This window comes from Prunus dulcis, chromosome 1 (genome assembly GCF_902201215.1).
Source record: "Prunus dulcis chromosome 1, ALMONDv2, whole genome shotgun sequence".
NCBI lineage: Eukaryota > Viridiplantae > Streptophyta > Magnoliopsida > Rosales > Rosaceae > Prunus > Prunus dulcis.
Window position 1 is genome coordinate 21,640,829 of NC_047650.1, and position 25,525 is coordinate 21,666,353.

The following is a 25,525-nucleotide window of genomic DNA, read 5'->3' on the forward strand; positions in this document are numbered from 1 at the left end:
TAAATGAGAAAACTGTAAATTTTATTATTAAATCAATGTTGAGGTGACAAATGCAGCTATAAAAGTGCAACACTAAATGAAGACAAATGGGATTAAACTGGTTATTAGTGGCATATTATTGCTGCAAGGAGATGGAAGAGGCTACATTGTTCGACACATGTAGTGTTCTATGAATCTGATTCTTTCGCTGATTTCTTCCGGAGCTTTTCCACCCACTTGAAGCTTAAAATTGCCTTCCCGATACTGCTCTTTGATCCATCCTTGCCCTTCTTCTTGTCATTCTCTGATGATCCCGGTGGTGGTGGGTCGGGGTTGTTATCCCATTGATCAGCCCAGGACAAACCAGAATCCATGTCCTCTTTCTTTTCTTTTCTTTTCTTCTCTTTGCGTTTCTTGGTTTGGAACTTTTTTTAGATACAAAGCTTTGGCAATGTGTTGCAAAAGGTTATTTGCTTATTTTAATCCAAATCTGATTTTCCTTAAAATTTCACTGAAAGGACAGGTTTGGCAGAAGTTAGTTATTTCTGATGAACAAGTTTAGAAATTTGTCTAACGGTCTTTTACTTATTATGTAGCTCGATGTTTCTCGAACCAAGTTCGATTCTTAATTTGGTTATGTCCTTTATTTGACTAGAGTAAGAGATTCGGTCTTTTTTTCTTTTTGGCCGGGATAAATTTTGGTAAATAACCTCTTGTTGACCAAGTCTCACAGGAGGCAACGAGCAGTCAAGTCAAGGCTAAAATCTATATGCATGCCATGCCAAGCCCTGTAAGTTATAGCCATTCAGTCAATGCACATTTTTGGAGAGTCTCTTATTCTTATTGTCTGATATGCACATCGTCTCCTCTTAGGCAGTCAAATATGGTTTTTTTTAGTTCCATTTTTGTATTATTTATAACAAACAATACATTGAGGTTAGGGGATTCGAACTTGGGACCTTCGGTGCACTAGGTTTTACATGTAATAAGTTCAAGCACCAGTGAAGTGATGTCATTAACAATCACACTGCAAATCAGGAACCATAAGTTTTACCACGTTTTTTTTTTTTTGGCTAAGCAAGTTGCAGATGAAGCAGTCAAAGATTGCAGATCAAAAGTATATTATGCATCAAAACATTCGAACTGTATAAATACACCATGAGATCTAATTCAATTGACAAATACATTGGGAACCAATGGACTACAATCTAAAGCCTCAAGGGGAGGGACAACAAGAGAAGGGTAAGCTTTACTCATCCTTTTACTTTGAGGCTCATCATCACTAGAAAAATTCAACGTGACCTGCAATTTCTCTACACAACAACTTAGCCTCACTGGCTAACTTCAAGCTCTTAACAATTGCAAGCCCTGTTTGCTTGTGCGTAGAAGTTGGGATATATTGCTTGGCCTCTTCTTCCTTCCCCAACAACAGAGCTTCCCTTGCAGGAATCACATTTTCCCACCAAAATTCCCTTAAAATTCCATGCATCAAGTTCCAGTAACTACGGTCCCTGCACACACGGAATATGGTGCTTCCGTTTGGTGTCCAGCAATACAGATCAACCCACTCTCTGTCCATTATCTCCATTTGACCCTGCACCTGAGGCATGTAATAGAACGGCATAGTTGACCAGGGCAGACCCTTCTCAGGCTTGCCCTTGTTATATGGACACTTCACTTCCAGTATCCCACCGCCTTGAAAGCAATCGATAAGACCATCAAGAAGACCATCAGGGGAGGCGCCAACCCAACCAAGTCGCTCCTCTGTGTGGGTTGCAAATCCGTATGAATCCACTTCACGACCTGTGATGCTTTTGTACTTGCCGATGGCCACTTCTTCATTGAGTACGCCCCATTCCATGGCTCTTTTAGAAGCTTCCACAATTTGTTTCTCTGATTCAAATACCTTCTCATGCCAGAGCTCCGGCCGACGGTTCCCTTTCCAAAATCCCAAGGCAGTGCTGAAGGTGCTTGTGGTGAGCTTGTCCCTTCGTAGAGCAAACCACTCCTCTGATCGTTGGGGAGCATCAGATGGTGAAAGCTGGGTGGCCATCACTAAGGACGATGGGGGACGCATGACAAGAGGGAAAATTGGAGAGATCACCGGTGAGGTGCATGTGGAAAAAGGTCTCACAATCACATTTGCACCTATTTTCCTTGAAGATAGAAATTCTACAGCTTTCTGGTGAAAGCTGCAGAATCTGGTGCAGCAGGTATTGCTCGTTGCTGATATGACAATGGCGCCCATGGCCACTTTGTTTGGACGAGAGGTCCTGCAAAAGCCACACACTGCTTGAAAGTTTAGTTGAAGAAACCTCCTTAAATTTTCATATGCAAAATATTGAGCTATTTGTTTACAAAATTAACAAACAATGCAAAATAGCTGTTGGACACATATAACAGTACACAAACAGGCAATGATCTTCTCCTTAATATAAAACTCAAAGGGAAGCATATTCTATTCTTCCTCCTTCAGGACAAGTATTGATCCTTCCATCAAAGAAGGAACTTAAAATTCAATGCTTTTCCTACTACTGCATTATGCCAACCCTATGTGGGTGGTAAAACGCTCGAACACAAAAAAATGCAGATGGCTCAGCTCAATGAGGAAACAAAGAAAACCCAAACGTACAACTTTAGGCCTCAATATTAAGTTTTCCCAATTCAATTTGAGTGACAAAAAACCCACATCATTGGCATGCCTTGGTTTAAAAATGGGGGGGAAAATTGAGACCAAAGGTGTTTGATTTTATACCTGAGAGACGGCTTGAATTAAAGACTCCGACTTTGTGAGTTGCGAAGGAAGCAGAAGCTGGTTTGATATTATGAGAGGGCACTCTTCCATGGAGACATTTAAGAGAAGCAACGGAATGAGAAGAAGAAATTTGAAGGAGCTTCATCTATCACAAATTTCTGGCAACCATTACTAGGGTTTTGCTACTCCACAATGAGAGAGAGAGAGAGAGAGAGTGAGAGAGAGAGAGAGAGAGAGAGAAGGCGGGTAGCAAATGATAACATTTCATTTTACAAGATGCAACGTCGTTTATAGCTAGTTCAAAACGTTGTCGTCTTTACAGGATACTATAAAAGTATAAAACGGCTGCCAAACGCAGCGTTTAGAGTGTGGAACTTTGAGTAGAAGTAACTAACTTTAAAAGCCCATTAACCACAGTAGAAGAGAGAGGAGAGAGAGTTCCAGCTGAGTTCATTCTCCTTTCTTCGCTAATAACAAGCAAAGCTTTTACTTCACGCTCTCTCTCTCTAGCTCTCTCTCTCTAGCTCTCTGTCTGAGCTAAAAACCCGAACTTCCGTCTGCCAAAAGGGAAGCAATAATCCTAAGCAAGGCCCAAGTCTCCATCTCTTTCTCGCTGAAGAAAGCACAAGAGACCTTCTAATAATGGGCTTGCTGCTGCTGCTCATGGAGACCCTCACTTTCTTCTTGAACCTCATCCCCTTCTAATCAAACTCTGTCTCACAGTCTCTCTCTCTTTCTAGCGCGCGCCCAACGGATTTAAAGACCCAATTTTGAGTAAACCCAGTTTCTCAATTTCAACACCCAGTCACCAACCACCATGTACTTGTCGGAAAAGCCTCGAGCAATCGATTTTTACAAAGAGGAAGGCAGCCGAGACATGATGATTGAGGTGGTTTCCAATGACGACCTCTCTCAATCTCAAACTCATCACCCCAACCATCAACCACAGCAGCAGCAGCAGCAGATGCTTTTGGGGGACAGCAGCGGCGAGGACCATGAAGTTAAGGCCCCGAAGAAGCGAGCCGAGACTTGGGTCCAAGACGAGACTCGGAGTTTGATAGCTCTGCGCCGTGAAATGGACGGTTTGTTTAACACTTCCAAGTCTAACAAGCACTTGTGGGAGCAGATTTCGGCTAAGATGAGAGAGAAAGGGTTCGATCGGTCTCCTACTATGTGCACCGACAAGTGGAGAAACTTGCTTAAAGAGTTCAAAAAGGCTAAGCACCATGACAGGGGAAGTGGTTCAGCTAAGATGTCATATTACAAGGAGATTGAGGAGATTTTGAAAGAGCGAAACAAGAACGCGCAGTACAAAAGTCCCACACCTCCAAAGGTTGATTCTTTTATGCAATTCTCGGACAAAGGTATTTGCTTTTTCTGGATTTTTGGTCTTCATTAGTTTTCCATTTTTGTAGTCTTACCTGTTTCCCTGAAAAAGAGATGGGTACCATATTAATGCATTAGAAGCTAAATTTAGAGGGTTTCCTTTAGTATTTTGAATTTATAAATGTTTCTGTATCTGGAAATGGGTATTATTTGGGATTTGGAGTATAAAAGGTTTGTAACAATTGATCATTGAGAACTGAGGAAACTTCTAGTCCTTTTTACCATAATAAAGTCATCCTCTTCAAACTGCTGATTTGAGTGCTTCCTGCAGTAAGGGCATTTAGTTTAGACACAGATATGATAAATCTACGGGAACATCTTGGAGTGTGGTTAAAGATAAATAGAAGATACAAAAATCTCAATAAGTAATCTGATGTTATCTGGAAAACAGGACCGTACGGTAAGTTACTTTTGAGGATGTTGCAGACCTATTGCTTAGATATCTAGAATACTAGTTGGGGTAGGCTTAGGGTCATGATCTTATAAACCAGTGGACGGTGATTAACAGATTAGTGGAACCTAGTGAATAGTCAATTTCTCCTCAGTTGCAGACTTATGTTGAGACTGGAAATGCACTTAATAGCAATTGTCTCCCTAAATCTAGTGCTTAACTTAAATGAACGGAAAGATGAGAGAAGAAGCAAGAAAGAATATTTGGATTGTCAAGTGGTCTTGTTTTGGAAATGTACTCCATTTGCAATTGCATAATATAATAAAAGATGGATAAGGTACTAGCTTAATGTGGTGAAGCATTGAATTTGTCCTTTTGCTTATAATTGTTGATTATGGAGATGTCATATGCTAGGTTTTATAGAGTGTTGAACATGCATGAGAGTTGCATAGTATTTTGTAAAATATCGATGATATGGCTTCGTACAAAACAAATCTTATACACGAGGAAGTTTTCTTGTGTAGTTACACTATTTTGTGACTTAGTTGTTTTTTCCCCCCTCTCATGGTACTCTGGCAGTCTTTCCTGACACATTACAGACTGTATAAAAACCGTTTCCTGTTACGTTTTCTGCAGTGTGTTGTGCATATTTTATCAAATAACTACACGTGTCTTGGAGTTAGGAGAAAACCTGTCATGTTTAGCTTTTTAACTGACCATGGGGATACTAAGCAGTTAAGTTATGCTATTTTAATGTTCCCTATCAGGAACAACCAGCATTGCAACTCGGAGTAGGCCCTGACCTTGTGGTGGGGGAAGGTTAGGGATGGGGTGGCCTGGGTGGACTGGTTCTTAGAGGGTTTTCCTTCCCGCTTCCCCTTCCCTTAATTTCATAGACGTTTCGTCCATTTTGTGTCTAATTTGGGGTGGGCTGCAGCGCAGGTGAGCCCTGCCATAAGGTCTCTCATGGCCCAATTATTATTACAGCGCAGCGAACCTCCTGCCAAGAGGTCAAGGTTGCTTGCTAACTCGCAGCCACTTGTTAGAAGGAAGTGTTCCGTCCCCGTTCCCTATGCATCAAATGCTGCATGGGGATTCTCGTACATGATTCACTTGAATGTCCTTTTATGTTCCAAGTCATTCCTTTTCTTTTCCTTCACTTGAGCAGTGCATTATTGTTCTCCAGTCTTTTTATTTTGAAAATGCTGCTTTCTTGTCTCCTAGTTTCATAAGTGATGTCCTTCTGCCCCACCCATCCTTTATCTATGTTGTGTTGATAACATTAGAACAACCATTTGACTGATTTTCTGCTCATGCAGGTATTGAAGATGCAAGCATTTCTTTTGCACCTGTTGAAGGTATTATTAATGTAATCTGAATTTTTGTATTCTGGTTAATGTTTATGCCATTTGATCACCTAATTATTAGTTTGCCAGATAACTCATGACCACTGTTAGAATCTGTTAGAATATGATTACTTATTACTTGTCATCTTTTGAGGAATGAACAATTTATTCGGGTACAAGCATCTCAAATAGCTGATCTCAAGGCTAATGTTGGATATTAGCATAATAGATAGAATTCATGATTCAATTACCAATTCTCTTTTTTACTTTCCTTTTGGCCGGAAATGCTAAGTTCTTGAAGTGCAAGGAGTAAGGAAAAATAGGATAATATGAACTCTTCTGCATGTTACTTCTATATTCTGCTTCATCATATTTTTTTTAAAAGTCAATTTCTTTCAAAGAGGTGTCTGTCCTCTCTTAAGTTCCTTGGTGTGCAGCTAGTGGGAGGCCAACGCTCAATCTGGAACGACGTTTGGATCATGATGGTCATCCTCTTGCCATAACTGCAGCTGATGCAGTTACAGCGAGTGGAGTTCCACCTTGGAATTGGAGAGAAACCCCGGGAAATGGTAAGAAAACTAAATTGAATTGTAGTTGTGAAATTTTCTCAACATATGTCTTGAGTGTTTATGCTCCAAATGTTTTGTACGGATGAGTAGCACTCAAATCTTCATTTTTCTTATTCAGGATGAGTCACTGGTAAGATGGTTAACTTATTTAAAATTATTTTTGCCCTTTTGGCAGGTGGGGAGGGTCAATCATGTGGTAGAGTCATTTTAGTCACTTGGGGTGATTATACTAGAAGGATTGGTATTGATGGAACTGCCGATGCCATTAAGGAGGCAATTAAGTCTGCTTTTAGGTTGAGAACAAAACGTGCCTTCTGGTTGGAGGATGAAGACCAGATAGTCCGCAGTCTTGACAGGGACATGCCTCTGGGGAATTACACCCTTCATCTTGATGAAGGTATAGGTTTCGTAATGGCCATAATGATTTAAAACGTTCCTTTGACACCAGCTAAATGAAAAAGTGGTACAAAAGTAGCAAATGTTATTCACAGTATTTAATAGAATTTTCATAAAAATTAATAATGTTCTGGTCCCCCTTTTATAATGAAAACTTGATGCTAGAGTCCTAATTTCAGGGGTGGCCATCAAAGTGTGCCTCTATGATGAGTCAGACCATATACCAGTACATACAGAGGAGAAGATTTTCTACACTGAAGATGATTATCGTGATTTTCTGACCCGCCGGGGGTGGTCATGTCTGAGGGAGTTTGATGGGTACAGAAATATTGAAAATATGGATGATCTTCGACCTGGTGCAATATACCGTGGTGTGAGTTGAGGGAACCAGGTCTTTATCATGTTTCCTTCTTAATGTGAGTGCGGATGATCCGTATTGTTAAGTCATGTTTAATGCTGCACTTTATGTTATGGTAGAACAAGGACAAGGACAAAGCACTTAGGCACAGATTTTAATATTGCACATACTGGCCTGGACTTTGATGTTTGTAAATATGTACTTTTCAAAATATAAAGAAGTTTCAAGCCTTCTACAACTCATTTTTGGACAGATTAAAAATATCCTTTTCTAGTAATTACGTTTGGGTGTAAATACGTGATTCTCTTGTTTCTGCCATGCTTCATTTTTGGACAGATTAAACATTTTATTTTCTATTAATTACAATGTATCTTTTGTGTGCACTGATTTGACCAAAATGAGAGAATTTTCCGTTTCTCTACGACTAAATATTGGCGCTGTATTATTTTTCTTCTGCTGGTGAGGGACCATGGTTAAGTCTTAGGGCATGTTTACTAAAGGGAATGGGAGTGATTCCATTCCACTTTCTCCAAGAGGGAAAGGGAATCAGATTTTTCATGCCAAAATATTTTTTTCTTTTGTGAACTTTAGGGGTTCATGCTAGCCCAAACTTAGTTCTACTGTCCTAGCCCAAACTGAGGCAGCCCATTATATTTGGCCGAACATTATGGTGAATGAATGCAGAAACGATCTTTAAATACCAGACCAAATTGAGGCCAGCCCATTTTATTTGGCCGAACATTATGGTGAAGGAATTCATAAACGATCTTTAAATATCAAGAGTTTCTACAATGAGGAGTTTGGAGTAAGGAATTTATTTGAGGGGTTTAATCTCACCATCAAACCATTTAAAATGTTTTAAGTTCATTGATTTCTTCATAAATAATCAAACAGTTGCAGATATCTCTGTTTTAAAGCATGGTTATTCATGCATTTTATTTAACATTATGGTGAAGGAATTCATAAACGATCTTTAAATATCAAGAGTTTCTACAATGAGGAGTTTGGAGTAAGGAATTTATTTGAGGGGTTTAATCTCACCATCAAACCATTTAAAATGTTTTAAGTTCATTGATTTCTTCATAAATAATCAAACAGTTGCAGATATCTCTGTTTTAAAGCATGGTTATTCATGCGAATTAAGTGATCTATGTGGTGCATTTTGAAGAATACGGAAACTACAAGATCCTTTTGTATATGAAAACTGCTAGGTAGTTGTCTTATATGAAATGAATACAACTCAAACACAAGTTCCTCCCACCACGTACAAATTATACAACATCCAATGGTAGCAAACACCAAGGCAGAAAACATCTTACTGATAAGATCAAGTCAACGTCCTCTTTCCAACTAATTTTTCTAACCCAATGTGAATAAAAGATTCACAGTTCCAAAAGTCAAGCAAACATGGATATCCCCTCCCCTCTCCTTCCGCTACTGCTCATCCCATTCGTCATTCTTGTAGGACACTAGAGTGTCAACCTTGTGAATCTGCATGATCAGCAAACAAAAATATTGTCAGCAGCCTAACCCATTTCCCTTTTTTATGGTGAAGAGATTCCTAAATGGATTAAATAAATGGGATTCAATTTCTGGAACTTGCCTTGGTGTCAAAGGAATGCAATTTCACAATTTGTGGATTTGCAATCAGTTTGGGGTCACTCTCGACCCAAGTGAATGGGACTGCAAGATCTTTATCCGTGTACGCCAAAACATCAAACACACCTAAAGCAAACAATAGAACAGAACACATGAACCTGACAAACACCAAGGTCAAAGAAATCCATTTTTTTCAATTGGATGAATGAGTGTGCTCTTACAGGCTTCATCAAGGCACGGCAAGTAAGTAATGCTTGAAGCAATCTGCCTCATGATTGCTTGAATCTCCCTCATGATTTCCTTGTCACTCTTTTCCCTCGACTCCCTTCAATCAAACCAAACAAAACAGTGAGAAGAGATTTAGAAAAGAATTGAAAAATTGATAACTGTATGCAACATGAGGGACACAGTTAAAAAAATTCAAAGTTGAATTGAATTACCCCTTCTCAACGACCTCATTGTCAGTCTCAATGCTGAAGTTCCACCTCTCTAGAACCTCATTAGTCGCCTTGCTCAGTATGACCAGAACAACTCTCTGTAACTTGCCAGATTCCAGCCATTCTTTACAAGATTGAAGAATATAAAATATCAGTCACCCAAGAACAACATATTTCAATCAACCCATGTAATTGTATTTGGTGCAGATGAATAAATCGTTTCATACTTTCAAAGTTGAGTTGTTAAATTAAGAATTAGAAACAAACAGACCCGAAACGATAAAACCCTAAATAGGTATTACTTACCAGAAAGCTGAGCAGTTAGGTTGGCGATGAAGGATTTGAGGCCTTCATCTTGAGTAAGCAACATGGGCAGCCCATATTTCTTCACCTTTACAAAGCTTTCTTCAGGATACACTCCTCGATTGTACAGAATACTAAAAGAAAAAACCCATGTATCCAACCGCAATTAATTTCAAGATCCAAGAAGTAAATCGCCAAAAGGGGAAAAACCCCAAAAGATAACATAAAGAACAAGAACAAAGATCAAGATCCCGTGTGATCATTACCTGTTCGCTGAATATCCTGAAAGAGGAATTGCAAAGAAATACGAAATACAGAGATCAGCGAAAGATTTCTTAGAAACCGAACAAAGCTCAACAAAGACAAATGACAATCAAATCCAATAGACAATAAAATTACCGAAGAACTCGCTGACGATAGCCGCGGAACCACGCAGAGTGATAATGTCTTTGGTCGCAGTTCTTGAAGCCATAACTATGCACGTCCAAACCCAGTAACGATTCTATCCAATACCAATAGACAAGAAAGAGAGAAAATTTTGAACTTTCCGATCGAAAAGGGTTTTTTACGTTTCGTCGGATGAGGAGGCTGTAGAAATAGATTTGGGGACTGAGAAAAGCAACGAAAGTAGTGCAATTGCAACGGCTAACGAAAGTAGTGCAATTGCAACGGCTAGTTTTTAAAAAATTTGGGCTCCATCAGGCAGACCAACACAACGGTAACTTCTTTAAATTTGCACCATTTACACGGTATGAAAGTCGGGTCAGCGGGCCCTATTTGCTGCCACGTAGCAACGCCGAGAAGAGATCATGTGTTGTCCGGTGAAAAGGAAAACGACATCTAGCGTTTGGTCAGATTAGACGAATACGACATCAAATAAATGGAACCCGTGCCTGGTTTTCTTTGTTGTATTTAAATTTCCTTAAACAGAATGACTCAATTATCACTAGGGAATAAGTTTGCTAGTGAACTTGAGCTTAGGTCCAAACACAAGATGGTCAGCTTCCCTTGTCTTTGTTGTAGTGGAAGAATTCTAATTTTGTGAAAAGTAGCACGTGGGAGTGGGACTAGGGGTAGCATGATAGCATCCATGAAAAGTGTGATTTTTCATAATTTTAGAAAAATGTCATATTGCCTTATGGCTAGCATTTTCAACCGAAAACCCGCCAAATCGACCAATAAACTGTCGATTCGATAGTAGTAACTCATCAACAAAATGGGAAAGGAATTAATAACAAATTATTTTTTAAATAGGAAAACATTCGCATATAAATTCATATAAATTACGAAATGCTGACATGGACAACAAGTCAAAGATTTAAAATGAAGGGAGGGAAAATCCCAATTTAATGCGAAGACATTCGCATATCATACCGTGAAAAACTAATTTTTTCATAATTTTAAGGAAGTTTGTCATATGGCCGCTAGGGTTTGTATTGCTTTTCTACCTCCCTCGTCCCTAGGCCCACAATCATGTGGGTGTGGAGTAATTTTTAGATGTACCGGGTACATCACGTGGCTGGTGTATTATCCAATTGATGGAAGACATATAAAATATTGACAATGCAGCTCGCCACATGTTATAAAAATTAATGCAGTAAGTTAAACAACAACTCCACATGTCGTATGTTTATTGGATAGATGGTACACCAACCACGTGGTGCACCCGGAATATATGAAAATTTCTCGTGGGTGTGGCTTCTTTCCTTATTTATAGTACATTTTACCAACTTGAAACTTCACAACGTACGCCATACGTTTCTTGCTGGTTCTTCTTCTTCTTCCTTGAACTCTCTGAAGTGAAAGTTCTTTGCTTCCATAATGGCTTCCTTTCGTTGCTTCAACCCTTTTCCCTTCCTTCTCTTCCAAGTAATTCCAACTCTCTCTTGCCCAATTAGCTTCTAATTAGAAACCCTCCTTCTACTTCACGTAGTCTAAGAGACCATCATCATGACCCCTGCAAGTCTTGTCCAGCAAAAAATCAGGCAAAGGTTTCCACTCCAAGAAACCATACCAAAAGTTGGAGCATGCCTCTGAGAAGTCCAAAAAGCATAAGCATGGAGATCAAGTTCAAGTTCCAGAAGGTTATATGGCTCTGTACGTGGGGGAAGAGTGAAGAAGAAAGTATTAAGTTTTCATTGAAGTGTCTCTCTTGTCCAGCTTTCCAAAAAGAGACTATCAAGTCGCAGCCGGATGCGTTTGATGCCAAGATTGAAGGGCCATTTCTGCTTTTATCATATTCAACCACCCCACTAGTTGCCAAAACAATCGCAAGCTTGGAAAGAGCCGCCGTTTCTGCCCTGCTAATGATCCTGATCAGGCCTGGTATATTTCTATCATCATGCATACTCAAACGTATTATGCTGTATAGAAGTACATAAATAAGGGTGATATATATATATATATATATATGTGTGTGTGTATATGTGCGTGTGTGTGTGTGAGAGAGAGCTGATGTAGGCCTCATGAATCTGAGTTGATATGCTCTTTTTGGACTGAAAGCAAGATTCATTAAACTTTAAAAACATGCACATAAAGTAAGCTGAAAAGGTCCTATTACTGTTCCAGTACAGATGGACCAAGGCACGTACAATTGATATAATATTCTTACTGTTCTTGACCTCTCCAAATTAGCTATAGGGCCCAATCCATCACATTATTGGGATGAACTTTCAAAATGAATATCAAGGCATAATCATGCCCAACCCACATGACAACTTTCAATCTTCATTAACATGATAGAAGATGGCGCATAGAATTAAAGCTAACTGGTACACGTGTACATTCTCGTAACTAATTTTTGGTGTGATCGTCACATAGACACGTGATATTACAAATTTTTTTATGTTATAAAATATGTGTTACTAATTTATTCTAAATTTATGACATTTTTAGTTAAATTGTTCATTTATATTATAACACGTAAATTAATAACAATTATGTGTGTGAAGGTTCTCCACAGTCATGGCCGTGGGGTCATATATGTGATTGCCAAAAACTTGTGGCCAAACTCGAAAGTGCTATACACTGGCATGAATTATCATGAATATCATCAGAATCCGGATCTTTCGAGGAAATGGTTCATTAGGCGTGAACCAAAAGGCTGGTTGCGGTTAGGTGCATGCGTGGTCCTGTCTCAATTTTCATGACCTAACCTCTTTCGAAAAAATGTCGACACTATGAGTTCATTCGTTTCCTCATCTGTGGAAACACTCACGTAGTTTTCTGGTTTAAAATGCAACCAAATTCCCTGAAATTTGTGCATTGATTTAACATGTAGTCTTTTTCTGAAAGAAACCCAGAAGACTAAATGAGTGTCAAGTTGAGGGTTTGGTTTGCAGTAAAAGTTCCAAGTCCTCAAAAGAGGGCCAAAAGTCACATGGGTTGAATTAGGTATAGACAAAAGCAATGGGAAGGAGATGGCTGGAGGGAATAAAATAAAGAGGCTGCACTGCACTGCACAGGAGAGCACAAAGGATAACGTTACTTTCATAAATGAACATGAATCACACTATATTTTATAATGCCATTACTCTGGAAATTAAACTTAAAATATTTATTATTAAAAAAAAAAAAAAAAAAGGCAAAAAGGGGAATTGCTAAGGATCGAAAGCTGCAGAATTTTCACTATTTTATTGGAGAAAATTCCAACACAACGTGACAGGACATCTGTGGTATTATTTTGAACAAGAATGGGAATTCAAATTTGAGTTTTTTTTTTTTGAAAAGTCGTCAATTTTTTCCACTTTGTGTTTCTGGATGCATGCATGAAATTTAACAAAAGTTAAAAATAAATCTTTTCAAACTTATAAGTAATCATTTTGACGACCTTTATTTAGAAGACAAGGATGAAATGAACACGTCTAATTTCCATGATCCAAGTTTTGCACCCTGCACCAATAAGGTTACTTAGAAAAACTTTTGAGCTTGGATCATTACTTTTAAATTGCTACTTACTTTCATGTTTTTGTTTTCTTCACAAAATGAGGAGCATTGGTAAACCAAAAAAGCACTATCATCAAGAAAAAGGTCGTATTTGGAAATCCATAAATAAGAATTTATCCAGAAAAAAAAAAGGAAAAATTATGACACATAATCATCTTAGTTATGAAATGCCTTAATTAAAATTAAATAAAAATAACCAATGAGGGTTAGTTTAGTTAGTAAGGTCCTGCTGCTAGCAATCCTCATTGGTGCGCGATCTGTAATTTCCTACGTAAATCCATATCGGTGACATCTGGCGGTTGAGTGCCACATGTAAGTCCTTTCAGTTCGAAGTTGTGGGTATGTTCTATTTCTAGTGGTGAGAATAGTCAATTTCTCCATAAACGTTTTTTTTATAAAAATAAATAAATGAATAAATAAAAATAACAAATGTTTAATTAAAAAAATGTGTTGGAGGAAGGGAATATTATAATTTTCTCAAACTAACAAAGCATGTGGGATGAACTAGTGCTATAAAATTGGCTACTAGTGGTTGCTGTTAAAGTGGGGTAGCAAACTGCAAGGCAACCATGAAAAGTGATTGTTAATAATTTTAGAAAAACAAATGTAATATTGCCACGAGGGCCACACACAGTTACAGTGAGTTTGCTTTTACCCAGCACACGACCAAGCCCCACCACCATATGGCTGCTTTTATTAAAGTAAGTTGGGTGGTCTGGACCATTCAGCAACACACACGCCCTCAACAAGCTGGTCACGCCAATTCATCACTCCACACACTCTCTTCTGGTCATTACAATTACTATCTTTGCTGGATTAAAATGCCAAAAATACTTACCTATCCCGAGTCTATACACGTCACGCCCACACGTCACGTCACACATAACTTGATGTGTTATAAAACCAAAAAGGTATACCCACTCCACCATGAAATAGGCAACTTTTTAACAAATTAAAAGAATATAGGAACCAATGTGGTAATGAATATATGTTTTTTTGGTAATAATGTTTTGTCGCCAACTTTATACTACGTTTTTCTAACCCATTACTTATGTGTCTATTTTCGGAGAGTTTTTTTGAGTGTCATTGCTCGTATGTCAAATGAGAGAGATGTATGATTCTGGATGTTTAAATTTCTTGTGTTGTATTCTCTTCTTTTAATTCTTTTTGAGGGTTGTGGATGTTTATTCATTCGATAACCAATACTGAAGAGCTAATCTCGCATAATTCCCTATTCTATTTAAAATTAAAAATAAAAGTCCAAACAGAAAGGTCATAAAGAGGAGAAGTGTGTACCGGAAGTGAGAGATTATGAAGACATGCATGAACACATTCTTTGGTTTCATGATATTCTAAGGTTGGAATTTCAGGCCACGGATGAAGATAGCAATCGATTAATAAATAAGTAGATAAAATGACGTTAAGATTCTGGCTGGTCCCATTTGATATTCTACAGAAACTAATGATTATTTTATTTTATCTAATAAATAAATAACAATTTCTCATAGGGCTGAAAGGGATAGAGATGCAGGGGCTGGGACAAAGATTGTTCCTTCATTTTATAGTATAATATAATTTTTTTTTTCATACCATCCAAAAAAATAAAACATATATATATGCCTATATTATTTTAATTTTGAAAATGAGGGGAATGTTGGGTATATTATTCCAATTATAAATAGCAACGTAAAGATTCCAACTTGGGCACGCCTACGTTCCTCAGTGCTGGTTCTTCTTCTTTATAAGAATCCAAAGGACTCTGCACAGTGCATAGACACAGCCACTAGGCGTTTGATTGAATCATTCACCTACATTTGATACTTTCTTGTCACCACCCCGCATCGAAGAGCCACGTGCGTCATTCATACATTCACAGGTTTGCTTCTGTATGAACCGACCCTGATCCTAACCAGTTATTTTGTTTTTTCTCAATTTATATATATTCCCAAATTCTTGTTTGCTGCTGCTGCAATATTTCAACGGCAATTGGGTTGGGTTAATTTTTTCAGTGCTTATCTGAACTGGGTTGCCATTTTTCTTATCCCATTGACGTTTTTTTATGCAGGTCTCGTCATTGATTCAACTCTCTCTGTACGTAGTTTTTTTTGGGACATCTTTCGGTTCTAGATTGGTCCAGAACTAATTTGATTCTGAAAGTTTTAGAATTTATAGCGGCTCTCCATGGATATATCGCTGGAGATTGTTAGTGTAGCGTTTTTCATAGGTTTATTGACGTGGGTTTTGCTGGATATTATGAGACGAAGAAGATGTGGTGGTAGCAATCGTACATGTTTGATATATAGAGCAGACAGAGGAAGTAAAGTTTTTGCTTTGCTTACCATTCTTGCAAATGCCTTAATCTCAACTTTTTACCTTGGTTTTGGCATTTATGAGTATTGGGTTGGTGGTGGGATTATAAGTTGGAAATCAATCTTCTCTGGCATGACTTGGGTTTTAGCCACACTAGTTACAGTCTACTCCAAGAACACAATTCACAGTGAGCAAAATAGGTGGCCTTGGGTCCTCATTATTTGGTGGATCTTTTCCTGCAGTTTTTACTCACTTTCTCTGTGCCTTTATCTCACTAATCACTTCAGATCCTTAGATTTGCCAGATATTCTACCCAAGGCAAACGTAGTCGAATTTGCTTCCTTTCCTCTGTCAGTACTACTTTTCTTCAATGCCTTTAGTTATGCTGCCCAGGAAAAAAATGACCTTAAGCACCCATTACTTGAGAAGGAAGATGAAACTCCCCCCCAAAACACTGATACTTACACGAAAGCCGGAATTTGGAGCAAGGCTACATTTCAATGGCTGAACCCACTTTTCAAAAGGGGTCGAATCCAGAAACTGGAACTACCACATATTCCACATGTTCCTCCCTCAGAAAGAGCAGAAAATGCTTCCTATGTGCTTGATGAGTCACTGAGGAAACAGAAAATGGAAGATTCTTCTTTGCCAAAATCCATAATGCGGGCTATACGAAGATCATTAGCCATAAATGCTGTTTTTGCAGGTAACTCTTTGTTATTGAATCACTTTTCCTTTTCAGTTTTGTCGTGCATTTTTTTATATGCCTTTTTTCAATTTTTTTGTAGGAGCCAATACGGCTGCATCATATATAGGTCCTTTCCTAATAACAAATTTTGTAAATTATTTGCTTGAAAAGAATGACAATTCAAGCATCCACCATGGGTTGATTCTTGCGTTCATATTCTTCATTGCTAAGACATTGGAATCATTGAGTCAGAGGCAGTGGTATTTTGGTGCTCACCTCATTGGTGTACGAGTACGAGCAGCTCTCACTGTGTTGATTTACAAGAAATCTATTTCCATAAAGTATTCTGGTCCAAGCAATGGAAAAATTATTAATTTAATCAATGTGGATGTAGAAAGAATTGGAGACTTCTGCTGGTACATTCATGGTATTTGGTTGCTCCCACTTCAAGTAGTTTTGGCACTGGCTATCCTTTACAGGAATCTTGGTGCGGCGCCCTCTGCTGCTGCTCTTCTTTCCACAGTTTTGATCATGGTATGCAACACACCTTTGGCCAATACGCAAGAACGGCTTCACTCCAAGATCATGGAAGCGAACGATTCAAGAATCAAAGTAACATCAGAGATTCTGAAGAGCATGAGAGTTTTAAAGTTGCACTCATGGGAGCCCACATTCTTGAAGAAGCTGCTTCAACTCAGGGAAACAGAGAGGCATTGGCTGAAGAGATACCTTTATACATGCTCAGCAGTGGCCTTTCTCTTCTGGGCTTCACCAACTCTAGTCTCAGTTACCACTTTTGGTGTATGCATATTACTAAATACACCGTTAACAGTAGGTACGGTATTGTCTGCTTTAGCTACGTTTAGAATTCTACAAGAGCCTATCTACAACCTGCCAGAGCTCATTTCCATGATTACTCAGACAAAGGTATCTATTGATCGTATCCAAGAATTTGTCAAAGATGATCAAATGAAGCTGATTCCTTGCCATACTTCAAAAGTATCCGATGTCATGGTTGTTCTTGACGCAGGAGAGTATGCATGGAAAACAACCGAGCAAGACTTAAAGAAACCTACAATCAAAGTTACAGAGAAGATAGAGATAATGAAAGGATCCAAGGTTGCAGTTTGTGGCTCTGTTGGTTCTGGCAAGTCAAGCCTACTACTTAGTATACTTGGTGAGATTCCCAAAATTTCTGGGGCAGGAGCAAAGGTTTATGCAACAAAAGCTTATGTTCCACAAAGTGCTTGGATTCAAACTGGAACAATAAGGGAGAATGTGTTGTTTGGCAAGGAAATGAATAAGGGCTGTTATGAGTATGTTTTGGAAATTTGTGCTTTGGATCATGATGTCAATACGTGGGCAGATGGGGATTTGACTGTAGTGGGGGAGAGAGGGATGAACCTAAGTGGTGGAGAAAAACAAAGAATTCAACTGGCTAGAGCTGTCTATAGTGATTCAGATGTTTACATTTTGGACGATCCTTTCAGTGCTGTGGATGCACATACAGGAACACACTTGTTTAAGGCAAGCCAAATTTCTTATCATTTTAATCAGAAATTGTGTTCATGTACTTCTATATTTGTGTTCATGTCTTAAAATGGATTTAATCAGAAATTGGAATGTTTTGCAGAAATGTCTCTTACAACACTTGTCCATGAAGACTGTCATCTACGCTACCCACCAATTAGAATTTTTAGAAGCAGCTGACCTTGTCTTGGTAAGTTATTGGATTTCTTTGGCTGCTCTACTCAGATACTAACGTGTTTTGTCAAGTCTCTTATTTCTCCAGTCCAATTCTATTGTCAATAGGTAATTAAAGATGGTCAAATTGCTGAGTCTGGAAAATATGAGGATTTGATTGCGGATCCCAACAGTGAACTTGTCAGACAAATGTCGGCGCAAAAAAAATCATTTGACCAAGTTAACACATGCCAACATGATGATTCCTTTAATAGAAGATCTCATCAAGTTAATCTAATAGAGGTTTTAGAAGAAAAAGAGGCCATCAACAATGGGAAGCTTTCAGGAAAAAGTAATGAAGAAGAGGCAGAAACTGGTCGAGTGAAATGGCGTGTTTACTCAACCTTTGTCACTTCTGCTTATAGAGGTGCTCTTGTTCCGGTCATCCTTCTCTGTCAAGTCTTCTTCCAGGGACTACAAATGGGGAGCAATTACTGGATTGCTTGGGCAACAGAGAAAGAACACAAGGTCAGCAAAGAGCGGTTGATGTGGGTATTTGCTCTGTTATCTGCTGGGAGTTCCATCTTCATTCTGGGAAGGGCACTTTTTCTGTCAACTATTGCTATTCAGACTGCTCAGCGTCTCTTCCTTGGAATGATTACTTCAGTTTTCCGAGCACCAATTTCATTTTTCGACTCCACGCCTTCTAGTCGAATCCTCAATAGGGTCAGTTCTAAATTTCTTTCCTGTTTGAAAGTTTAATAAATTTTAACTCTATCAAGTATATGTCAAGTTTTACAAGTTAACTCTTATTTTTCTTTCTGAAAAAATTACAATGGTTACAGTGTTCTACGGATCAAAGCACAGTAGACATGGATATTCCATATAGAATAGCTGGATTGGCATTTGCCCTCATCCAGCTAATAAGCATCATCATCCTTATGTCTCAAGTGGCCTGGCAAGTCTTCATTCTTTTCCTTGGCGTTCTTGCACTCTCCATATGGTATCAAGTAAGAAAAACCCCATTTCGAATTTATTTTTCCATGTTTTTTATTATAACCAAACTCCTTCTACCTACAAGGAAATCTAAATCATATTTCCCTACGTGCATCACACATTGTAAAGAATATTATGGGTTATTGTTCGTTTCAAAATGAGAAAGTTAATGTTTCTTCGAGCTCATATTTAAGTACTTTGGTGCACAGGTATTTATCTTGTTTTATATTTTTTGCAGGCTTACTACATTACCACAGCCAGAGAACTCGCCCGGATGGTTGGAATTCGAAAGGCTCCAATTCTACATCACTTTTCAGAATCAATCACAGGTGCAGGAACACTTCGTTGTTTCAATCAAGGAGACCGTTTTTTGATGAAAACAATGGACCTGATTGATGATTATTCCAGAGTAGCCTTTCACAATTATGCCACGATGGAATGGCTGTCTGTTCGGACCAATTTTCTGTTCAACCTTGTTTTCTTCCTTCTTCTTATCATCTTGGTCAGCCTGCCTAGGTCTGCTATTGATCCTAGTAAGCCCCTTCAATCCCCGATGAAATATGAGGTAATATGATTATGATCACCATAAGCTTTAAAAGTTAACTGTCTATGTTGCTTTGGTCTCAGGTTTGGCAGGATTGGCTGCTACCTATGGTTTAAACCTAAATGTCCTGCAGGCTTGGGTGATATGGAATATGTGTAATGTAGAAAACAAAATGATATCAGTTGAGAGAATTCTTCAGTTCACACATATACCAAGTGAAGCACCACTAGTGATTGAAGACAGTAGACCAGTTCCTGAATGGCCAATGGCAGGAAAAATTGAACTTGAAAACATTCATGTGCAATATAATCCAGCTCTCCCGACTGTTCTTAAAGGGATCACTTGCACCTTCCCTGGAGGGAAGAAAATAGGAGTTGTGGGCAGGACAGGGAGTGGAAAGTCCACTTTGATCCAAGCTCTCTTTAGGATTGTGGAACCCTCAGGAGGGCAGATTCTTATTGACGGTGTGGATATTTCTAAAATAGGCCTGCAGGACTTAAGGTCAAGGTTGAGCATTATTCCACAAGACCCAATTTTATTTCAAGGTACCATGAGGACCAATCTGGATCCTTTGCAACAGCATTCTGATCAAGAACTCTGGGAGGTTAGGGTCAAAGTCTTTATTTACAAGAATGATATTGTGGTAACGTTACTTATATGATTCAATAACTCAATGATTCAATAACTCAGGTTCTGAATCAATGTCGACTGGCAGAGATCGTTAGGCAGGACCGAAGGCTTCTTGATGCACCTGGTATGAAGATCGAAAAATCTACTCAATATATAAGCAACCAAAGAAGTTCAGTTATTATTTTTTGTCTCATTCACCAACTTGTTTAATTCGTTCAAACACTGTAACAGTTGCTGAAGATGGAGAAAACTGGAGTGTTGGACAGAGGCAGCTTGTTTGCCTCGCCAGAGTGCTCTTAAAGAAAAGGAAAATTCTTGTGTTGGATGAGGCTACAGCTTCTATTGATACTGCAACCGATATTCTAATTCAGGAGACAATAAGGAAAGAAACGAGTGGATGCACAGTGATCACTGTGGCTCACCGGATTCCTACGGTTATCGACAATGACCTGGTTCTAGTTCTTGGTGAAGGTATTGTTAGTATAACCTGCTTTGTAGATATGTTCCAAAATGGATAGAACATTCCACTTTAGCAGATAGTATAGTTGAAGCATATTAATATTGAAACCTGGATCTAGTGGCAAAGAAAAATCTGAAATGACATTTACGGTTAATTGAAAAACTTAAAATTGCTTAGGTGATATGAATTGAACTGATTTTATTAACTTTTGATTAATACAGGCAAGGTTTTAGAGTATGATTCTCCAACTCGGTTACTTGAGGATAGTTCCTCTGCATTCTCCAAATTGGTGGCAGAATTCTTGAGGAGATCTTCCATGAGCAACTGCTATAGAGATCCTTCTTAAATATTTGGTACAGAATGTGCATGAACCTCAATTACTTCAATCACTGTTTAGAATTCATACTCTTTCTGCACAGTAGTCCTATGTCCTTAGGTTATCATGCTGATCCATGCAAGGGGCATGATCCCATGTTGTTTGATCAGATATGGCTTCAGTTTGAGGGGTTCGGTCCTATCGAACAATTCTTTTTCCTCCCAATCAGAAAAAAGAGATTTGCCTTGGTTGAACATAAAATATATGGATGCCTAAAGGCTTGGGAATTTTTGAGTAGACATTTCCGCGGTGCATAACATTCATGAATATAGGATGTGGAAGTAGAGGTGCTATGAACGATGTTGCACTTGCTTCAAGTTGTCATGTGACATCCCAAATGTTTAAGTTTATGAGCGAAGGATGAGATTCTGCAAAATCAAAGAAAGTGCTATAAAAAAAGGTCCTCTCATGGTCAGTGAAGGTGCACAACTGATAGAAGTTGAAATTCCTGAAAAGGTTACTTCTTGGATGGCTCAGACAACAGGTAACTGCTGGCCACTCTTTTTTGTGCATGCCCGACCGATGTCTCAATGTCTCTAATGGTGCAAGATCAGTTTCTACCCCTACCTGTCGACTTCAGAAGTAAGGCAACAAACTTGGAAACATGTCTGTTAGAGACCTGCTGATGTTACTGTAACACTTCCAGTAAAACTTGAGAACCATTTAATGGAGGTCGTTTCATGAAGATTGAAGTCCTAGAATAATGGGATTGTAGAACAAAGTTGTAATTCATTTCTCTGGTTGTAAAGGGATGCCTGAAGCTGGCGCGAGAAGAAGTAGATGGCTAAAATAAACCTAACGTATATCTGGTTGTACATATATGCATTATGCATTCACGATGGAATTGTTTAAATTTGGGAAATGTATTAAATTCCGACTAATGTAGCATTTGCAAGGTTTTATAATTATTCATAGGGTATTGCTAAAGCATCTTTGGCAAATCTCTTAAAATAGTGTTTTGTTTGAGCCATGAGCTTAAACAGTTTACTTATACCATGAAGTGTAGAGTTCCTTGGCATTGCAGAGTTGCATTTTATTCAATTTCAAACTACGTAAGTACACAAAATTCTTATCCCAAAAAAAAAAAAGAAGAGAAAAACCAGCAAAAACACCAAATTCTATATATACTAAAACTGAATCCCGAGTACTGTTCCTAGAGTGTTCGTTGGCAATAGTGAAATGACGTTTGTGCCCCTAATTAACTGGTTGCTGTCTTAATTATGTTTACTAGTGAACAGTGCAATGACCTTTTTGCCCTGATGCACAGCGACATGGCCCTTTTGCCCTGTTCGCTTCTTTTCAGAGAAACCGAAGCCGCTTCATCGAAGGGAAGTACGAGAGAGAGAGGCTTTAGAGATCATAGTCGTCTTCTCTAATTCTCAGACATGGGTACTTTCAAGGTAAGCCTGCATAGCTTATTCTCATATCTCTTTCCCCTTGCGAATCTCGCCGTTCGTTTGGTCTTCATCTTATCTGCTCTTCGTTGGTTCAGCCATCTTTCATCCTCTGTCCAACGTTCGTCTGAGAGATTTTTGATCTGCAAGTTCTTCCATCGTTTCTCTTCAGGTTTGCATCCCCTCAACTTTTTAACGGATTAATGGCTTTTGATGGGTTTCTGAGCATGCTGTTGAATCCTTCGATTCCTTGCCCAAATTGATTCTGCTGCTGTGATGATCTGTTGTAGTTAATATTGTTGTTGTGGGAAAGTAAGCATGCCAATTTCGACAATTTGTAATGATTTTGCTGCTGTAATGGGTTGTTAATTTGTTGTTGTGATGATAGGTTTAGATGTTTACAACCCCAACCTCTATATTGTATAAAACCTAATTTTACGGTCTGTCAAACCTATTTGGTATTCTTTCTATAGTGTATAGTATCCCTAATTTTATTACAGGAAATGATTTTCCATTCTCTGTATGACTTGCAGGCTGGACCAGCAGATATTTTCACCCACATATTGGTCTTCACCTCTATATTCTACACAGTCAAACAGGTCTGCCCCTATATATGTGTTTAACCGAAAAAGGATTGTAATGTATGAGTGGCATGTGTTGAATCTGTTTTGCTAAGTGTGGCATCTGTTGAATCTGTTTTGGTATTTATGCATCTCTTGGATCTGTTGAATCTGGTGTGGCATCTGTAGAACTGTTTTCGTATTTTTGGCATCTCTTGAATCTGTTTTTGATGTTAGAGGTTTCATTTATTGTCTGAGTGGCAGATTCTTGCTTTATGCCCCATCCATTGCTTCAGGCTCATATTAGAGGTTTCATTTCTTCTGTTGGCCTAATTTTGTACTTACTTATAGTGCTTCTGTATTCAGAAATATTTACCGGATTCTATGTAGTTTTAGAGTATTTTAGTTCCATGGTCAATAATTTTCTACAATAAGTTCTGAAATATATTAGCTGTAATGATTGTGCAGACACTCAAATAAACAAGAATTGAACATTCTGTTTTACATTGGATCATGGCCCATTGCTGTTTTTCATTGTGAAACAAGCATATTCATATCATAATTATATCCTTTAAATCTGTTTTTTAGTTTAGAGTAATACATAGATACGTATTCATTTATAATCTGTTTTTTTATGTTAGTCACACGTAGGATTGAATTTCAATTATATTGCTCCAATTATATCCATTGAATCTGTTCCTGAATTCCAGTGAACACATAGGCTTCACATTGGTGATTATAGAAGTTCGTTCACAAAGTCATACTATTAACACACCTCTCTCACCACTCCAAGTCCGAGTCCACACCCATGTCTACTAATGCACCACCAATGATTAGAATTACAATGAAAATTTCCTTTCATTCTTTTTTCAGCTGTTGAAAGGTTTGCTCATGAGGACAAGGGTGATTTTGCAACTTCACTAAAGCATTTTAGGTAAGAACCATATCCTCGAATTGCTCTTTTGGACCGAAACTAAACCTTTTGTGTGATGGTTTATCATATGATTGAGTTCTATGTTTGAACTTATAAATTGGTTCATGGTGGATTTGAATTGCCACTCAGTGTTGCTTGAGTGAAGTTGATAATTGTGTGCATTGTAAGATTCACAATTCTTATTAGATGTTTTAAATGTAATGAACAAAAACTATAACATGTAGCCTGTTATTTCTGTCTTTATTATACTTCTATGACCTATAGCTGTTTATAGATTATTACTGCTTCTATAGCTTCTCCATTAGATTATCTTGATTCTATAACAAACTTGCTCATTAGGTCGTTAGGTTATCTTATTCTATTTATAGGTCATTAGGTGTTCATAGGTTATTTAAATTTGGTTTGTGCAGTTTATTTGGCCTTAATTCTATAACAATAGCCATTGTCTTCGCCAAAATTTTCTCATTTGTCTCCATTACCGCATACCATTTACCATATTTATGGCTACAAAATCAACACCCCTTGATTTGATTCTGTTCAAGCTCAAGTGTTTTGGCTTAATTCTCTTATAACTATTTAATAATTGTCACAATTGTTCTGAATTTATTCAATAGATTGAGTTTATACTTTTGTCCATCAGATTAATACAATGCTTGGATTGAGTTTATACTTTTGTCCATCAGATTAATACAATGCTTGATGTATCTAGACTGTTGTTTGTCATATTGTATTTTTTAACTTAATTATGTCATAATAGTTATTGCTCCCACCCAAAATTTTCCATTTATACACACTTATATACACTAACACCTGCCATTTTCCAAATTTATGCCAACAGAGTCAAAACCTGTACAGAGGAGTAGAAAGAATGTAAGCCACCTGTACAGCAGAGCTAGCAAGACCTAGATCCCCCTCCACCACCCAGTACCATATATATAAACACCTGCCCAAACTCTTTTGAATAATGAGCAACTAAAGGTTGCCCATATTTTGATGTTTTTATAACTGCTTGATCTATTAAAATATGCCCAATATTTTCACATAACAAGTAGCACATAAAACATGTTATTAGTTTATTTTTTGTAACTTAACCTTGCTAAACTAAGCATGATACCACTATTTACATCACCATGTTTATATAAATATTACCATTTTCCCTGCATATTTTTACTACTTTATACGCATTTCACACGATTTCAAAACCCGCAGCATCGCGCGGGCACCATTGCTCGTCTGTTCGGAAGGCCGAAACGGTCTCCCTCTCAAATCTGCAAACACTGCAAACACTGCAAACACTTTCTTTTTTGGGTGAAATTAACAGACCAAATCAAGAGGCATTGATTTAGGTTTGATTAGCAGCAGTTCGTACAGATCAGCAGGAAATTTCTGGAGCCGAGGATGCTTCGACCACCACCACATCAGATTGCTGCTCGAGGGCGCAAGAAGACACATCTGACTGCCACCTCCGAGAGTCCCTCTCTCTCCC

At 38.3% G+C, this 25,525-nt stretch overlaps 5 protein-coding genes and 2 long non-coding RNA genes across 17 annotated transcripts in view; 4 read left to right on the plus strand and 3 right to left on the minus strand.

The window, feature by feature from the left end:
* LOC117615572 lies at positions 1-483 on the minus strand. Its single transcript, XM_034344673.1, has one exon. It carries the CDS (start codon positions 351-353, stop codon positions 168-170), a length of 186 nt encoding a protein of 61 aa, XP_034200564.1. The 5' UTR covers positions 354-483; the 3' UTR covers positions 1-167.
* A 633-nt stretch (positions 484-1,116) lies between these two features.
* On the minus strand, positions 1,117-2,948 carry LOC117612504. Of its 2 annotated transcripts, none has more exons than XM_034341197.1 (2): positions 2,735-2,948; positions 1,117-2,252 (listed from the first exon to the last, which is right to left on the minus strand). In XM_034341197.1, the coding sequence occupies exon 2, from the start codon at positions 2,225-2,227 to the stop codon at positions 1,262-1,264; it is 966 nt and encodes a 321-aa protein (XP_034197088.1). In that variant the 5' UTR covers positions 2,228-2,252; positions 2,735-2,948; the 3' UTR covers positions 1,117-1,261. The 2 variants fall into 2 exon arrangements, with proteins under 2 accessions (XP_034197088.1, XP_034197081.1); XM_034341190.1 differs by having other exon boundaries at positions 1,117-2,268.
* Positions 2,949-3,157: 209 nt separating this feature from the next.
* LOC117614848 (trihelix transcription factor GT-1-like) lies at positions 3,158-7,457 on the plus strand. Of its 2 annotated transcripts, none has more exons than XM_034343764.1 (5): positions 3,158-4,098; positions 5,831-5,869; positions 6,295-6,426; positions 6,602-6,823; positions 7,002-7,457. In XM_034343764.1, exons 1-5 carry the CDS (start codon positions 3,552-3,554, stop codon positions 7,202-7,204), a joined length of 1,143 nt encoding a protein of 380 aa, XP_034199655.1. In that variant the 5' UTR covers positions 3,158-3,551; the 3' UTR covers positions 7,205-7,457. The 2 variants fall into 2 exon arrangements, with proteins under 2 accessions (XP_034199655.1, XP_034199654.1); XM_034343763.1 differs by having other exon boundaries at positions 3,167-4,098; positions 6,280-6,426.
* Positions 7,458-8,324: 867 nt separating this feature from the next.
* Positions 8,325-10,143, minus strand: LOC117614538 (mitotic spindle checkpoint protein MAD2). Its single transcript, XM_034343381.1, has 7 exons — positions 9,919-10,143; positions 9,786-9,801; positions 9,523-9,653; positions 9,220-9,340; positions 9,001-9,104; positions 8,784-8,905; positions 8,325-8,671 (listed from the first exon to the last, which is right to left on the minus strand). The coding sequence occupies exons 1-7, from the start codon at positions 9,989-9,991 to the stop codon at positions 8,615-8,617; spliced, it is 624 nt and encodes a 207-aa protein (XP_034199272.1). The 5' UTR covers positions 9,992-10,143; the 3' UTR covers positions 8,325-8,614.
* Positions 10,144-11,251: 1,108 nt separating this feature from the next.
* Positions 11,252-13,048, plus strand: LOC117614819. Its single transcript, XR_004583925.1, has 2 exons — positions 11,252-11,844; positions 12,471-13,048. It is a non-coding gene; the product is annotated as an uncharacterized LOC117614819 (long non-coding RNA).
* Positions 13,049-15,187: 2,139 nt separating this feature from the next.
* Positions 15,188-22,081, plus strand: LOC117614270 (putative ABC transporter C family member 15). 3 transcript variants are annotated; one of them, XM_034343022.1, is made up of 12 exons: positions 15,188-15,340; positions 15,530-16,480; positions 16,563-17,989; positions 18,096-18,182; positions 18,275-18,871; positions 18,991-19,155; positions 19,380-19,674; positions 19,769-20,289; positions 20,376-20,439; positions 20,547-20,786; positions 20,997-21,128; positions 21,262-22,081. In XM_034343022.1, the coding sequence occupies exons 2-11, from the start codon at positions 15,646-15,648 to the stop codon at positions 21,119-21,121; spliced, it is 4,356 nt and encodes a 1,451-aa protein (XP_034198913.1). In that variant the 5' UTR covers positions 15,188-15,340; positions 15,530-15,645; the 3' UTR covers positions 21,122-21,128; positions 21,262-22,081. The 3 variants fall into 3 exon arrangements, with proteins under 3 accessions (XP_034198913.1, XP_034198912.1, XP_034198911.1); XM_034343021.1 differs by having other exon boundaries at positions 15,188-15,350; positions 20,997-22,081; XM_034343020.1 differs by having other exon boundaries at positions 20,997-22,081.
* A 349-nt stretch (positions 22,082-22,430) lies between these two features.
* LOC117636615 overlaps positions 22,431-25,525 on the plus strand; it is a 7,658-nt gene continuing 4,563 nt past the window's right edge. Inside the window, exons 1-5 of one of the 7 annotated variants that reach the window (XR_004587096.1) lie at positions 22,431-22,551; positions 22,644-22,717; positions 23,079-23,144; positions 23,979-24,039; positions 25,399-25,474. This is a non-coding gene — a long non-coding RNA (uncharacterized LOC117636615). The other 6 variants (XR_004587100.1, XR_004587099.1, XR_004587094.1 and 3 more) reach the window with 6 other exon arrangements.